This window comes from Tasmannia lanceolata, unplaced genomic scaffold (genome assembly GCF_043159265.1).
Source record: "Tasmannia lanceolata isolate RefF3 unplaced genomic scaffold, GAP_Taslan_0.1 ptg000008l, whole genome shotgun sequence".
NCBI classification, from domain to species: Eukaryota; Viridiplantae; Streptophyta; class Magnoliopsida; order Canellales; family Winteraceae; genus Tasmannia; species Tasmannia lanceolata.
In genome coordinates, this window is record NW_027518685.1 from 2,647,605 (window position 1) to 2,664,967 (window position 17,363).

The window sequence follows — 17,363 nt, forward strand, 5'->3', positions numbered from 1 at the left end:
TTCCCAAGAAAATTTGGGTTATTTTCCCATCATTTCTTTTCTTGAGACGACAAGTGAACAGAACCTTGGTGAGAAAATTTAGAGGGAAAGTGCAAGAAAGTTGGTTTTCCAAGTAATTATTTATATTTTCCACGTGTGTAAATCCGCTTTCCCAAGAAAACAAGTGAACGGCGGAAAATGTATGAAATGACTACAATGTCCCTACATCATTTATTTGGATTATTTCCGTAAAACTAACAGGAGTGACTTTCAACCAATGGGGCGCCCTTTCATCTTATTTATGCAAGGGCACCCTTGAGCTTAGCATTATACAGGGTGGAAAAAATACACCCGGGCCCACCTCTTTAGATGATCTAAACCATTCATTAGGGGTTATTGACCATTGATCCCAATCCTTCTATGAGAAATGGGCTTTGTTAGGCATTATACAAAAAAAATAAAATTGATTGTTGATATTTCTAGTTCCTAATGTAGGACACTTCTGGATTTGATGTGACATTAAGGCCCTGTTCCTTTGAGATTATGACTACAGATTGTGAGCCCCCAACCGATTACTTACTGGAGTCAAAATTACATTAATTTTGAGTCCAATAATCAACAGGGGGGGGTGGGTGGGGAGGGAGCGGGCGCTTACAACCGTTTGTCACAATCTCAAACTAACCAGGCTGATTCATGTTGATGGTTATTGGTGGCTCATGTGTGATCTGGATGGCTCATGTGTGATCTGGACAATCCTAATCACCATGACCACTTCTCACATGGAATCTAGGGCTCTTGAGTCTTGATGCTTTCCGTCCATTAAAATAAAGCACTAAAAATATCAACTCTTTAGCTTTTCTAGGATGCAGCAAAATGTGGGAAAGTAAAAGTAAACATTTTTCATTTCCTAGCATCATTTGGCTCCATTTATCATTCACATGGCAACAAATTTCCAAATGCAAGTCGTTTTGCACCTTTTAACTTTCCTCTAAAATCAAGAGAAAAGGAAATCTAAATAAATGAGAACATATTTATTTCCTTCAATTTCTGTGTTAGATGTATACAAACGGACCCTTAACCAGAGTTTAAATCTCGGCCAAAGCATTTTGTTTTTGTCGAAATATTTCAATTCCGGCTGCTACCAAAACTAAATCCACTTAGTTTTGGAAAAATACTAGATTTCGCCCAAAATTCAATCGAAATATGCGGACACATGTGACTTTTTGAATACAAAATAGTTTTTTCGACATTTTGACACAAACCTTGACAAAAATCCACTCAACTCAGATAAAAGAGAAAAACAATGAAACCCATTTAAGACATTTCTAAAAAATGGCAAACAATGAAAAGGAAAATTGGTGATATAGAAACTCAACTGAATTTTGGCCTCGATTTAGTACTGAAATATTTCTTTTATGGCGGCACTCCTCACTTTATTAAAAGTACGATATGGCCCGCACCATCGGATGATCCAAACCGTCCATTAGATGGGCCACAGCCTAAATAGGTTATGCCTCAAAAATCATTTCCATAGGTTGATCCTAACCCTCCGATCTAAGGGCTATGGAAATGATTTTTTGGGCACAACCTATTTCGGCTGTAGCCCATCGAATGGACGGTTTGGATCATCTTATGGTGCGGGCCATACCGTACTTTTAATAAAGTGAGGAGTGCCCTCATCAAAATACAGTAGTGCTGATAACATTTCCCTTTACAATATTTTGACTGAATTTTTATACAGAAACCGACATGTTTCTATTTCACTAATGACTAAAACTGAAATTTAAAACATTGCACTTAACAAGGGCAATAAGAAGAGGACTCTTATGGAAAGGTTTAGCGCTGTAGGTAAAAGAAAGAAGAGTAATGCTAGGGAAACCGAGAGTCGGACCTAAAAGGGAACCAAACAAATAATTTCACTCCACAACATCACAAGTAGCGTGAGCCATCCGGAAAATCATAAAAAAGTAAATTTTTTTTAACACATGACATATTATCATTGCAGGTCCCCTGCTAGGTGGTACTCTCGGTCTCCATATCATTTTCGAAGAATAAAACCAAAGATTAAAAAAGAGAGATTTTATATGGTGTAAGCCTGATAGTCCGGTATTTTTCAAAAAGTACCGTCCAGGCCAGCCCATTTGATGGGCCACAACATTAGTAGGTTGTGCCCCAAAAATCATTTCCGTAGTATGATCCCAACCATCTGATCTCTAGAGGTTTCCATACTATGCAGTTTCTCTCTAGAAAGGAGGGCTAGGATCATCCTAAGGAAATGATTTTTGGGGCACAACCTACTAACGTTGTGGCCCATCAAATGGACAGTTTCGGTTAATCCTATGGTGTGGCCCTGTACAGTACTTTTTTGAGAAATACTGGACTATACGGGTTTACACCATACAATACTAACAGATTTAAAAGTCCAACTGAAAACATACTTAAATATGAGATAAGCTTGTACTGAATAAGACACTAATTGTTCTGTATCTCCTAATGAAGAATCACCAAAAAAAATAAAATTGGACTGCTATTGCTACACACAAAACACCCTAGATGCAATAGTGACACCTTAGATCCATTAGTAGGGTCCACAAATCCATGGAATCATAGTAAAAAATTGATTATTAAAACTCTAGACTTCAAAGTCTTGTATTTCTTAATAACTAACATGTGATTTCAATACGCGCGACTCTAAAAAGTTGCTGCTAGAGTCCTAGAGTCTTGAGTATCCGCACATTAAAGTCCAACTCTCCAGAGAGTCATGGACAGTTTGTCCGCACAATAACTCCCCCCAACGCCCTCTTCTCTCTCTCTCTTCAATTGAACTATTCTCGCTGAATTCTGACCATTGATGGTATATTTTCAAACAAACCAAAAGCAACGGGTCCCAGTTTTTAGGCAAATCCATCTAGAGTGGACCCCACTAAATGAACAGCACCGTTGTTAGCCGGGGGACCAATAACAAGATTTTGGAATGATCGAACATTCGACCATTCTTCCAAACAAGAGATTCAATTAGTCTAATAACAGAGATGTCCTTATCTTCATGACCATTTCCCAGTAAACGTTGCATGTACTCCAACAACTTAAAAAACACTTCCTGAAGCTTCTCTTGCGTTGAATGAGTCGTGGTGGCATTCTATTTATAAAGGAATATTGCCGATTGCACGGCCATGTTGCCTCGTTCTTACTTCAAAGCTACCAATTACTGGCGAGGACGGCCGTTCCTAATGAAAAGAGCCAAAATAAAACTACACGACAGGCACTTCATGTTTATACTAACCTTCATAAGACCATTCAAGTGTCCAACAACTCCGAATGTTCCAATAATCAAAGACAAAGTTGCCTCCCATGGAGCATCTATTACCAAAAATTCAGGCACAAAACACCCACCTTATCAACACAAAACCCAGCTACAGATTTTCTTCTTTCCTTTCCAGGACTAATGGGTATCAGAAAAACTTGCATTTCTCTTCTTTCTCTTCTCTTTCTCCTCTCCTTTCTATCAAAAATTTCAGTTGCATTTGGTAATGCACTCATAACCTCTACCCAATACATTAGAGATGGCCAAACGATAATTTCCCAAAATGGAACAGTGGAGCTAGGCTTCTTCAGTTCAGACGATTTGCAAAATCGCTTTGTCGGAATATGGTTTGTCAAAGTATCAGTCAAAACAGTCATATGGGTCGCCAATCGAAAAACCCCACTCAATGATTCATCCGGAGTTCTTAAGATGGGCAATGATGGGAATTTAGTGATTTTGGATGGGAAACAAAATATCATCTGGTCATCGAATGTTTCGTTTTCATCAAATAATTCTGTAGCAGAACTTTTAGATTCGGGTGATCTCGTGTTAAGAGATTTGGATAATAAGATCTTGTGGGAGTGCTTCAATCTTCCTTCTGATACATTTCTCCCTGGTATGAAGTTTGGGGTGAATTTTAGAACTGGGGATCAATCTCTTCTCACTTCATGGAGGACCATTGGTGATCCATCACTAGGAAATTACACATTAGGCTTCGACCCACGTGGAGTTGCGCAGATCATCACATGGGATTTTTCAGGCAATAGGTACTGGAGAAGTGGACAGTGGAATGGGCAGTTACTAACTGGTGTGCCAGAAATGACATCTTTCTCCCTCTATGGATTTAACATCATCAATGACAAGGAGGAGGGAAGAGTTTATTGCATCTATTCGAACAATAACGCATCGATCTTCTCGCGGTTTATTCTCAGTTCGGCGGGGAAGTTAGAGCGATCATATTGGAACCCGGCCGCTCAAGCTTGGGATATCGTTTGGTCTCAACCCAATAACGAATGTGAAAAATATGGGACATGTGGTATTTATGGAAGTTGTGATAGGAATACTAGACCCATGTGTAATTGTCTGACTGGGTTCGAACCAGCTTTACCTGGGGATTGGAATTCGGGGAAGTGGAGGGGTGGGTGTGTTAGGAGAACACCTTTGAAGTGTGAGAAGAATTATAGTACAGATGGGTTCTTGAAGCTTTCAGGAATGAAATTGCCTGATGATTCTCACTGGCAGGCAATTGAAATGATAGCAAACTGTGAAGCTATGTGTACGAGTAACTGTTCTTGTGCTGCTTTTGCACACGAGACGGGGTTAGGGTGTTTGACGTGGTTTGGGGATTTGTCGGATATTCAGAAATTTCCTGATGGAGGGCAGAACCTTTATATACGTCTAGCAGCTGCGGAATTAGGTAAGAAGGTTCTAACCTTTACTTGATTTTTCTTTTCCAGAGCAGAGTATTGGCCTCTGCATGTGTTTTAGGAGATTTATGTTTTATATACCTATGGTGCTGCATTCGAAAAATTTGTACAGAAATAAACCAATAACTCTGACCAAAACTTTATGTTAAAACCTACACACACACTAACACACACACTTAAGAAAGGAAAAATAAGAGGGGTAGCATAGAGAACTCTGTTAAAGTATAAAAGATTAAATAACGCCATATCCAACAACTTAAGCTTTTGGAGTAACTGTTTGTTTGACATGGTATCAGAGCCAAAGGTACTGATTTCAAACTTCCTTGATAGCAAAAATCCAACAGCTTAATCGAAAAACCCCACTTAATGATTCATCCGGAGTTCTTCAGATTAGCAATGATGGGAATTTAGTGATTTTGGATGGCAAACAAAACATCATTTGGTCATCGAATGTTTCGTCTTTCTCAAATAATTCTGTAGCAGAACTTCTAGATTCGGGTGATCTCGTACTAAGAGATTTGGATAATAAGATCTTGTGGGAGTGCTTCAACTTTCCTTCTGATACATTTCTACCTGGTATGAAATTTGGGGTGAATTTTAGAACTGGTAATCAATCTCTCGTCTCTCTCTCTCTCTCTCTCTCTCTCTCTCTCTCTCTCTCTCTCTCTCTTGTGTGTGTGTGTGTGTGTGTGTGTTAAAAGTACAGAGAACTCTGTTAAAGTATAGAAGATTAGGGGTAGCATAGAGAACTGTTAAAGTATAAAAGATTAAATAAAGCCCAACAGCTTAAGCTTTTGGAGTAATTGGTTGTTTGACATGGTATCAGAGCCAAAGTTCCTGATTTCAAACCTCCTTGATAGCAAAAATCCACATGCAATGGCCAAACCCAAAAGAGGGGCCACATGTGCCACGTGTAGGGCAACCTTAAAAAGAGGGGCCACACGTGAGGGGGAGTGCTAAAGTATAAAAGATTAAATAACGCTCTATCCAACAGCTTAATCTTTTGGAGTAATTGGTTGTTTGACAAACTCCAATGGTGTTTTATGTATTTCTGGAGAATAGATTGATTAATAGATGAGCATTTCTTTTCAGGTCGGAAGAAGAAAAGACAATCACCAATTTTAATCCTAGTGACCGCATTGGGAGCGATGTTTTTGCTTGCCTATTCTTTCTTTCTGTGGAAGTGGATTAGAAGAGAAAGAGGTAACAAATACGATCACTAACTTTACAGAGGAAGTATTTGCTGTCCTTATATATTGGAGAATTAGTTTGAGTTGGCCATGTGTTTTGATATCAGCAATCCGATCTTGGTCGGATGCTCAGACATGATTGTCCCTAACATATATTTCTTCTACAAAAATTTTGTTTCTCTGAGAAATTTAAAATTGTTGTAATCAGAAACTAAGAAGAAGGAACACAGCCAAGAAATGCATTTGTTGGACTTGAGTATTAGGAATAACTCTAATAGGCGTTTTCAAGAAGCAGATGAACTTGAAGGATCTGTGAAACAGAAAAAAAGCCGTGACTTACCACTATTTGATTTGGATACTGTGAGAATGGCTACAAACGAATTCTCTAGAGTGAATAAGCTTGGAGAAGGAGGATTTGGACCTGTTTACAAGGTAATAATCCAATTTCCATGACTCAAACCATAGCAATTTTACAAAACAAATAAAAGTTCAAAGGAGATTTTTTTTTTGTAAGTTGTTATTAGCAATGTAGATGATTGTTTCAGGGTAAGTTGCCAAATGGACAAGAAATAGCAGTCAAAAGACTTTCAAAAGGTTCCGGACAAGGACTGGTGGAGTTCGAGAATGAAGTTATTCTGATTGCCAAACTCCAACACAGGAATCTTGTTAGGCTTCTGGGCTTCTGTATGCAAGGAGAAGAAAAGATGTTGATCTATGAATACATGCCCAACAGAAGCTTGGATTCATTTATCTTTGGTTAGAACCATTTCAAACTCTTCATATTCATTTATATATGACGTCACAAATGCAAGTTTTCATAAACTCCATAGTCCATAATATGGATAAAATTCTTTGACTGTATGTTTGGAAATTATGGGCAGACCCAATCCAAGGAGCACTATTGGATTGGAAAAAACGCTTCAACGTCATCGAAGGGATTGCACGAGGACTTCTTTATCTTCATCGAGATTCTCGCCTGAGAATTGTTCACCGTGATTTGAAAGCTAGCAACATTCTATTGGATGAAGAGATGAATCCTAAAATCTCAGACTTTGGCATGGCAAGAATTTTTGGTGGAAATCAGAATCAAGCAAATACTCTCAGGGTGGTCGGGACATAGTAAGAAACTAACGCAATATCCTTTTCCTCGAAATATCCCTTTGAGAACAATGGGAATTCAAATATTTTTTTATCTAACCTACTTATTCTTGTAACCTTTTCTTCTACCACATGTTCTAGCTTATTTTTCTCTGTGATGCTCAAATGGTCTAGCCTTTCTCATAGTGAATGAGCAATTTTTATTTTTTTTGTACATAACGACTTTGAATTGTTAGAGTGAGAAGTTCATTTCTTCTAAGAAACTTTTGTGACTCATAAAATGCAGTGGCTATATGGCTCCAGAGTATGCCATGGAAGGGCTTTTCTCCGTGAAGTCAGATGTATTCAGCTTTGGTGTTTTACTACTCGAGGTCGTAAGTAGTAAGAGGAACACTAGTTTTTGCCAACCAGATCAACCCATGAACCTTTTAGGACATGTAAGTACAAAAATCTCCTGAAAAATTATAAAAATTATGTCTTTGTTATGAATTACTAAATCATTTTGAAGATATATTGGAAAATATTTCAGGCATGGAATCTATGGAAGGAAGACAAGATGGTGGAGCTGGTGGACCCATCATTGCGTGACTCATGTTCAACCAGTGAAGTTTTGAGATGCATACAAGTGGGGTTGCTCTGTGTTCAAGATTCCCCAGGAGATAGACCAACAATGGATTCTGTTGTTGTCATGTTGGGTAGTGAAGCTACAACTCCCCCCACACCTAAAAAGCCTGCCTTTTCTGTAGGGAGGACTCCCAGGGAGACAGACTTGTATCCAATTTCCTCTGAAATTTGTTCTGTAAATGATGTAACTGTTTCTATAATAGAGGAGGGGCGATAGATAGTTTCCTCGTAGAGAACTTACTCTTTCATGTAACTTTCCATGGTATGTGTTCTGAATTTAGTTTAGACTCTACTCCCAATGTTGACTGTATGTAGCCTTCATTTTCATGCATCTAATAGCAGATTTCTAAAGGCTGCTGTTATATATATATAAACCAACACCCAGAGGGTGTGAAAATTTCTCTATTCTTCAATGGCAACAGCTACAACTCCTTCATGGAGCATCCCCACAAAATAACCAATATACAAAAGAATTCACCAGAATGAGAGCCTTTACAAAATATATAAAAAAAACCCACTAGCAATTTTTTGCAAAAGATAGAAAAGACAATACATAATGGTTCCTACTTTAAGTCTCTGTCTGGTTGAGTCACTTTCATGGATAGTGGAAGGGAAGTTGGGTTCTACTTCAGCTACTTTTTGTAGTTGTTTTGTTGCAATTCTTGAGATTCCTTAATTTTTGGTATTTTTTCCTATCAAGGACCGGTGCACTTTCAATCTCAAACAAGCAGAAAGTATAAGTTTCACTCAAAAAACAAGCTTGTTCTCTAATAACCTTACACTTCTGATATCGGTAGCCATTTTCTATGCACTACACTTTCAATACACTTTTGACAATCAAATACCTTCATAGAAAGTCCATTTTTCATGGATTTCACTTCACTTTCCATCCCAAGGAAACACAGAAAGAATTTAATGGAATTCTATTGGGCCTTAGCTACAAGATAGAGTAAAATACTAAGGACCCACGCCTTGAATAATTCAATATAAAACACAATAAGCCCAATTCAACCTAAACATAATGGGATGTCTAGTCAATCTATCACACTTTTTTCTTTTACTTTAATAGTTGTGTAGTACACTGTATTCTATATGTTTATAGCAATGCGGATGGGGGATTCACTTTCAGGTCTATGGCCCTCTCACAAGGGCATTTCTGTCATGTAAAATATTTCATCAATATACATAGCAGCCAGAGTCTTCAAGGACGCTATGTTGCAGAATTATTCTTATCTTAGAAAGTCTTTATGGTGAGGATCCTTCAAATCTTGTCTCCCTACTTTCACTCTCAAATCGTCTAATCTCTCCTCTGGTTAACGTTTCTTTTTCGATTCCAAAATCAAGGCCTATTTTCTCTAACTTTAACGCCTACTTTCTCTCCAGTAAACGCAACTTTCTAAATTTATTATGGCTTCTAATATTAGTGAAAATCCTTCTATTCCTGATCAAAATATAGTTTCTACTAATTCTTCCCCGCAAAATCCTAACCATCCAGTGTTTGAAATTACTAACATTAAATCCTTGGTTAATATAACTTAGATCAAGAAAATTTTATTCTTTGGCAGACTATTTTCATTCCCATTTTGAATAGCCATGATGCTTTACATCATGTTGATGGATCCACTTTACTTCCTCCCTCCACAATTCTAAATGAATTTGGTGATCCTATTGTAAACCCAAAATTTCTTACTTGGAAAAGAATTGATGATCGTATTGTTTCTTGGTTAAATGCAACACTTTCAACAGATGTCCTGAAACACATCTTGATTCCCTACCAATCTCTCACTGCACGTTAAACCTGGATAGCAATTGAAAAATTATTCCATGATCAAGCCAATGCCCGATATCTGCAATTAAAAATTGATTTTGGTGACCTCAAAAAGGAAACCAAAACCATGGATATATTTCTTCAAGAAATTAAAAACATTTCTGATTCCCTAACAGCAATAGGACACCCATTAAATGATGATGATCTTGTTATGCAAGCCCTACGAGGTCTCCCTTCCATTAAATGATGATTTTGTTAACATGGTATCAAAGCAAATGCCTGGGTTCAAACCTCCTTGACAGCAAAATCCACACGGAATGGCAAAACCCAAAAGTGGGGCCACATGTGCCACGTGTAGGCCAACCCAAAGAAAGAGGGGCCACACGTGAGGGAAAGTGTTAAAGTATAAAAGATTAAAAACTGCCTTCTCCAATAGCTTAAGCTTTTGAAGTAATTGGTAAGTCTCACAAATATTTCATCAATGAAATATAGCAGCCAGAGTCTTCAAGGACGCTGTGTTGCAGACTTATTCTTATCTTAGAAAGTCTTTAGAATGGTGCCACAAGTCATATGTGCGTAATAGAATAGACTCAATAGTGCCACATATGGCGAAAGGCTGAGGTAATCCAATTTACTATTTAACTCGCCAGACAAGATTAGGAGATTTAATATAGCTTAGGATAATACTACAAAAGGTTGCCGCCCTAAAGCACTTGCAGACACAGCAAAGCACAAATCAGAGGAAAAGGAGAACCTTATGACTAGAATAATCCTTAAGCTGCTTTGAAATTGTTACTCTATCTTAGTTCAGATCAATACTACCTCTTCACCGTATTACAGTGACACTTCCATAGCCATTGATCTCTGATTATATAGAGATAATGTGTGGGATCCACTGCCAGATGATAAAAAGATCAATAGCGGAGATCATCGCTAGCTTTGGGCAGTTGCAAAACATCTCATTACTTAATTCGGCAAGCTAATCTATCGATATTTCATCATTCAAATCACTCAACGATTTGACATAGAAACATAATTAGTCCTGAGGTGGGCCCGTTCATATATTGTCCCCCCACCAACCAAAAATCAATTTAGTCCTAATTGTTTGGTTGATTGCCCATTAACTGAGAATTAGAAAAAGAAGAAGAATAGCATTCCGAAACTCAGCCTGCTCCACCTATTTCTCAAAATCTCAACTTTCGAGCCCCAATCTAACGGTTGAAATCACCTGACTGTAACAAGCTTGGATATTCCCCATGCCATGATTGGATCCACCTCATGACCAGTTTCCATCACCGTCCATCCACGTGAACAAGAAGAATAGAATAACAGGGCAGGTTGGAAAAGGTTGAAGGCTATAATAAAATAATCATTAATTGATTCGAAATTATTATTTTAACTAAGTTTTGAACATGTATAAACTATAAAGCATTTGAGACCAATACCAACATGTGAAAAGCTATCAAGCCTGGCTACCACTTGCATCATACAGCACCCAATCACCAATTCATCTAATACAAAATTCAAGACTAATCCAACAATATTAACTATCTGATTAGTGACCTATGGTTGGTTAAAAGCAAAATGGGTCCCATAACAAGTTCATCAATTCAACAGTTAGGATTGCCGTAATTTTTATGTAACGCACCCACAGTATGGGTTGTTACAGATAGTTGAATTCTACAGCCTCTTGAAGAAATGGAACGCTTTCTTCAAAGCTCTTTTGTCTGGATGCACTTTTCAAATCGTCCCCAGAAAAAAAAAATAGTAGAAAAAAGTATAACACCCGACATAAAATATGATACTCAGTTTCTCTAATGGAGTCCAGTTTTTTTGAGCATTGCACAACAACTCTTCTGGGTCTGGGCATGGGAAGTAGCTGCAGAAATATAGGTGTTTTTCTTCTTTCATTCTATCTCTTCCCCTACTTTCTCTGTCTATTTTCTCATGCAGCAGACACCATAACAGGTAACCACACAATCAGAGATGGGCAAACTTTGATTTCTGCTGGCAAGAATTTTGTATTGGGATTCTTCAGTCCTAATAATTCGAAGAATCACTACGTCGGAATATGGTACTACAAGATCTCAATACAAACAGTCGTATGGATCGCCAACAGAGAGAACCCAGTTACAGATTCCTCTGGAGTTCTTACTATCGGAAATGGTGGAAATTTGATAATATTAGATGGAAAACAGAACACTCTCTGGTCTACAAAGGCTTCATTTATATCAAACACTTCAATTGCACAGCTCTTGGATTCGGGAAATCTAATTCTCCGAACAAGCGGCGATTATGAAAGAGTCCTCTGGCAGAGCTTTGATCATCCGACTGACTCACTCTTACCCAGTATGAAAGTAGGCTTGGATCTAAGAACTGGCCAAAAATGGTTCTACACATCGTGGAAAAGTCCCGTTGATCCCTCACCAGGGAATTACACTCTCGGTGTCGACCCCCATGGAGTTGCTCAGCTGGTCATATGGGAGAATTTGACTAAGCATTGGAGGAGCGGGTACTGGAACGGGCAGACGTTTACGGGTGTTGCCAACATGTTGCCTCTCTATCTTTATGGCTTTCGTCTTGCCAATGATAATCAAGATGGTAGGATGTTTTTCACATACTCCATGTTAAACAGCTCTCTGATTTTGAGGATTGTGACGAAATGGGATGGAAGAGAAGAGCCGCAACGTTGTGAAGAGGGGAAGCAACAATGGATTACTCCTTGGTCTGAACCCATTACCAGATGCCAGATTTATGGGAAGTGTGGGAATTTTGGGAGTTGTAATGAGCTTGATTCGCCGATATGTAGCTGTTTGAGAGGATTCAAACCCAAGGCTGTTGAGGAATGGAGTAAGGGTAATTGGAGCAGTGGGTGTGTGAGGAGAAACCAGCTCGAGTGTGAGATCAATAGTAGCAGTGAGGGGAACAGAGATGGGTTTCTGAAGTTGGATAGGCTGAAATTACCTGATTTGGCAGATTGGTTGGCCGTTCAGGATGAGAAGGAATGTGAAGGGAAGTGCTCCATGAACTGCTCTTGTAGGGCACATGCATATGTTAATGGGATTGGGTGCTTGATATGGGGCAGGGATTTGGTCGATATCCACCGATTTCCGGAAGGAGGGAACACGTTGTACATCCGCCTTGCAGGTTCTGAACTAGGTATAAGTATGGCTCTTCAATCCGGGTCCTCTTCTGGTTCCCATCCATGGCAAGGGTGGATCCTGTAACAATACAAGTGGTGCCCCATTTCATGTTAATTTGGCAACATCACTCCAATCAATGGAAAACACACACACACACACACACACACACACACACACACACACACAACTACAGCCTAGGGCTCACTTTTCGCAGCATAAGGCTCACTTTTCGCATTTTCTTTTCTTTTCTTTTCGAGGAATGATATTTTCAGTCCTCAAAATCACTGCCAATACCATTCATGTTATTATTTTAGCAATTTCACACTATACATACTGATTGAATCCCATATATGCAGGTGATCAGAGGAAGATATCGAAGATTATAATGATAGTAATAGTACTTTTTGGGACAGTCTTCTTGAGCATAGGAGCCTACTTCTTGCGGAGGTGCATGAGAAAACTAAAAGGTAAATGTAACATGTAGAAGTATGTCAGGGTGCAAGCACACCATATTATGATGGAACTCCCACGTATCAACCCTCCTTCAGGTTGGGTACCACACCAAATCCACAACAATAAAACAGCCCTAACCATTCAAACTATGGCTTGATTAATGGAAGGTTAAAACACAGCCTTGTCTGTTAATTTGGAGTGATTTAGACCAGTCAATGGTGGACCTGGAACCTGAGATATCACTATAGATTTGATGTGGAGACGAGTTGCACTGGACCAGTTCTCTCACATTTACTTTTCATATTATTTGTAACTAAGTTTATTATCCTGTGTTACTCAGGTTCGTGGAAGAAAGAAAAAGAAAATGAACTATTAACATTTGATTTGAGCAACAGTGGAGAAGGTTCAAGTATTAAAGAGCTTGGAGGAGGACAGCAAGCAAAGTCGGAGTTGCAACTGTTTAGTTTCAGTAGTGTAGCAGCTGCTACAAATAACTTCTCTGATGCAAATAGGCTTGGGGAAGGAGGCTTTGGTCCTGTCTACAAGGTAAGGTACATTTTGGGTATAAATAGAATCAAGAAATTTGAACAGAGAAGTGCTCTAGAAAGTTACTAAAACTAAACTATTTCTGTAGGGCATACTACCAGGGGGACAAGAAATAGCAGTCAAAAGACTGTCAAGGAGTTCTGGACAAGGCTTAGAGGAATTTAAGAATGAGGTTATACTAATTGCGAAATTGCAACATAGGAACCTTGTCAGGCTTTTGGGTTGTTGCATACAGGGGGAAGAAAAGATATTGCTCTATGAACACATGCCCAACCGGAGCTTAGATGCCTTTCTTTTTGGTTTGTTTCATTATCCTCTTTTTTTTTTTTTTGAAATGATTGTTTCATTATCCTATTTACAGTCCTAATATTCTTTTAATTCTGAATCAAGAACTTGCACTAGAAAGCATGCAGTAATTTTTATTTCTCATTTTTTTGAATGGTAAACTTTATTTCTCATTTTAATAAGCATTATTACCTATCGTCCAAGAACTTGAATAAAAAAAAAACATACTGTTTGCATTATATAATGGACATCCTTGGCAGATCCAACAAAGCAAGCACTACTAGATTGGACAAAACGCTTCAACATTATTGAAGGGATTGCTCGAGGGCTGCTTTATCTTCACCGAGATTCAAGGTTAAGAATAATTCATCGAGATCTGAAAGCTAGTAACATTTTGTTGGATGAAGATATGAACCCCAAAATTTCAGACTTTGGCATGGCAAGGATCTTTGGAGGGGATCAGAATCAAGAAAATACAAAGCGAGTGGTTGGAACATAGTAAGTATTACATGTGGACAAGCACAAACCCATATATATATATATATATACATATATATATATATATATATATATAGAGAGAGAGAGAGAGAGAGAGAGAGAGAGAGAGAGAGAGCATTTCCTACACACTTGTGTAGGTAAGTTACCTACACACTACCTTAAAATACAGTGGGGGCCCACATTGTTTGGGTGATCCAAATAATTCATTTGAATGGTCCTCACATAGATAGGGTGTGTACAAAAAATCAGATCCATAGGATCATCCCAACCCTACGATTTGTGGAGGTAAAATGGATGTGTATAAACCTTCACAAATTAGTCCATTTTTTGCCTCCATAGTTTGAATGGTTAGGATGATCCTATGGATCTGATTTTTTGTGGACACCCTATGTATGTAAGGATCATTCAAATGAATTGTTTGGATCACCCAAACAATGTGGGCCCCCACTGTATTTTAAGGTAGTGTGTAGGTAACTTACCTACACAAGTGTGTAGGAAATGTTCTCTCTCTCATATATATATATATATATATATATATATTTGTGGAGGTAAAATGGACGTGTATAAACCTTCACAAATTAGTCCATTTTTTGCCTCCATAGTTTAAATGGTTAGGATGATCCTATGGATCTGATTTTTTGTGGACACCCTATCTATGTGAGGACCATTCAAATGAATTGTTTGGATCACCCAAACAATGTGGGCCCCCACTATATTTTAAGGTAGTGTGTAGGTAATTTACCTACACAAGTGTGTAGGAAATGTTCTCTCATATATATATATACTAGTAAAAAACCCCGTTGGATGCACAGGCCAACAAAGAACTGTACGGACCACATCATAGGTTGATCCAAACCGTCCATGTGATGGAACACAACATCAATACGTTGTGCACATAAAATCATTTCCATAGGCTGATCTTAACCATCCGATTTAAGAGGAACAACATATTATGGAAACCTCTATAGATTGGAGGGCTAGGATCAGCCTATGGAAATGATTTTATGGGCACAACGTATTGATGTTGTGTTCCATCACATGGACGGTTTGTATCAACCTATGATGTGGTTCGTACAGTTCTTTGTCGGCCTGTGCATCCAACGGGGTTTTTTACTAGTGTATATATATATATATATATATATATATATATATATATATGAGAGAACATTTCCTACACACTTGTGTAGGTAAGTTACCTACACACTACCTTAAAATATAGTGGGGGCCCACATTGTTTGGGTGATCCAAACAATTCATTTGAATGGTCCTCACATAGATAAGGTGTCCACAAAAAATCAGATCCATAGGATCATCCCAACCCTACGATTTGTGGAGGTAAAATGGACGTGTATAAACCTTCACAAATTAGTCCATTTTTTGCCTCCATAGTTTGAATGGTTAGGATGATCCTATGGATCTGATTTTTTGTGGACACCCTATCTATGTGAGGACCATTCAAATGAATTGTTTGGATCACCCAAACAATGTGGGCCCCCATTGTATTTTAAGGTAGTGTGTAGGTAACTTACCTACACAAGTGTGTAGGAAATGTTCTCTCTCTCTCTCTCTCTCTCTCTCTATATATATATATATATATATATATATTGAAATGCTTGGGCTCTATTAATAAAGGACATACATATAAATAATTGTCAAATGCACAAGTACAAATGCACTCTACTTCTCACATTGACTTTTTCTAAATGATGAAATACAGTGGATATATGTCTCCTGAATATGCCATGGAAGGGCTTTTTTCTGTGAAGTCCGATGTCTACAGCTTTGGGGTGCTACTTATAGAGATCGTGAGTTGCAAGAAAAACAACAGTTTTCATGACACAGAACATTCTCTGAGCCTTCTAGGATATGTTAGTATATAAAATCTCTTTTTTCTTTCAATGATATTGAGCTTTTCATATTCTGCATGGATAGAAATAGGACATTCTAACCATAAAATGAGTTTAACTTGGACTTGTTTCAGGCATGGAAACTATGGGATGAGGGGAAGGCGATGGAGTTGATGGATCCATCCCTAGGAGACTCTTGTTCAACATGTGAAGTGTTGAGATGCATACACGTGGGGCTCTTGTGTGTACAAGACTGCGCATTGGATAGACCAACCATGGACTCTGTTGTTTTAATGTTGCAAAGTGAAAATGCAACTAATCCTACGCCCAAACAACCCTCATTCTCTAGTGGGAGAACTCCTAGAGAAACAGTTAGTCTGCATGGTACTGAAAGCTTTTGCACAAATGATGTAACAGTTACTACGGTTGTAGGTCGATAGAAGCTTTGGTATCCCAAATCAATATAACTTTTTGCTTAATAATACTTTCTGAAAGATAATCTTTTTATTAATTGCAGCAACCAGATTACAGCAAGGGGGCAAGATATACCACCAGATGTAAACAACGGCTATATTCCAAGCCTAAAAAACAGGGGCTACTCCAACCTGCCACACTACAATCCAAGTCTGCTATTGGACCTGAAAAAGTGGCATTCTCCTTTTCAACTACTCTTTTGCCAATCTGTCAACAGAAGTGTTTTCTGATCTTTTCATATGATTTTTTTTTTTGAAAAAAAATAAAAATTCAATGATATTTTCATATGATTAAAAGATGAGTGGATAATCGCACACTAATCACGAATCGGAGATTCGACATCGGCTAACTTCCAAGGCCCTGGAGATTTGTCCATGGCACACACTAGAGCATTAAAAGAATCACCTTCCACGATTAGAAGACTCGCCCGGGAGTGTGCATACTATCTCAAACCCCACAATAAAGCTCGCGCCTCTGCTTCGTTGGAGACACTAACTCCAACTGGACTAGAAAAGGATTGAACGAAGACACCATTGTGACCTCTTAAAAGGCCTCTAATTCTTGCTCAGCCCTCGAACCTTGGCACAACGGTAAGGTTGCTCCATTGTGACCTAGTGGTCATGGGTTCGAGTCACGGAAACAGCCTCAATGCAAAGCAGGGGTAAGGTTGCGTGCATCTAGCCCTCCCTATACCCCGCAATGGCAGGAGCCTCGTGCACTGGGCCAC

The 17,363-nt window shown here is 38.6% G+C and overlaps 2 protein-coding genes across 2 annotated transcripts; both read left to right on the forward strand.

The window, feature by feature from the left end:
- Positions 1 to 3,297: 3,297 nt before the first annotated feature.
- On the forward strand, positions 3,298 to 7,913 carry LOC143883927 (G-type lectin S-receptor-like serine/threonine-protein kinase B120). The gene is made up of 7 exons (XM_077387251.1): positions 3,298 to 4,700; positions 5,803 to 5,913; positions 6,109 to 6,332; positions 6,446 to 6,656; positions 6,782 to 7,019; positions 7,285 to 7,435; positions 7,528 to 7,913. The coding sequence occupies exons 1-7, from the start codon at positions 3,425 to 3,427 to the stop codon at positions 7,837 to 7,839; spliced, it is 2,523 nt and encodes an 840-aa protein (XP_077243366.1). The 5' UTR covers positions 3,298 to 3,424; the 3' UTR covers positions 7,840 to 7,913.
- Positions 7,914 to 11,233: 3,320 nt separating this feature from the next.
- Positions 11,234 to 16,915, forward strand: LOC143883928 (G-type lectin S-receptor-like serine/threonine-protein kinase B120). Its single transcript, XM_077387252.1, has 7 exons — positions 11,234 to 12,549; positions 12,890 to 13,000; positions 13,327 to 13,532; positions 13,621 to 13,831; positions 14,078 to 14,315; positions 16,033 to 16,183; positions 16,297 to 16,915. Exons 1-7 carry the CDS (start codon positions 11,259 to 11,261, stop codon positions 16,600 to 16,602), a joined length of 2,514 nt encoding a protein of 837 aa, XP_077243367.1. The 5' UTR covers positions 11,234 to 11,258; the 3' UTR covers positions 16,603 to 16,915.
- The last annotated feature ends 448 nt before the right edge of the window (positions 16,916 to 17,363 follow it).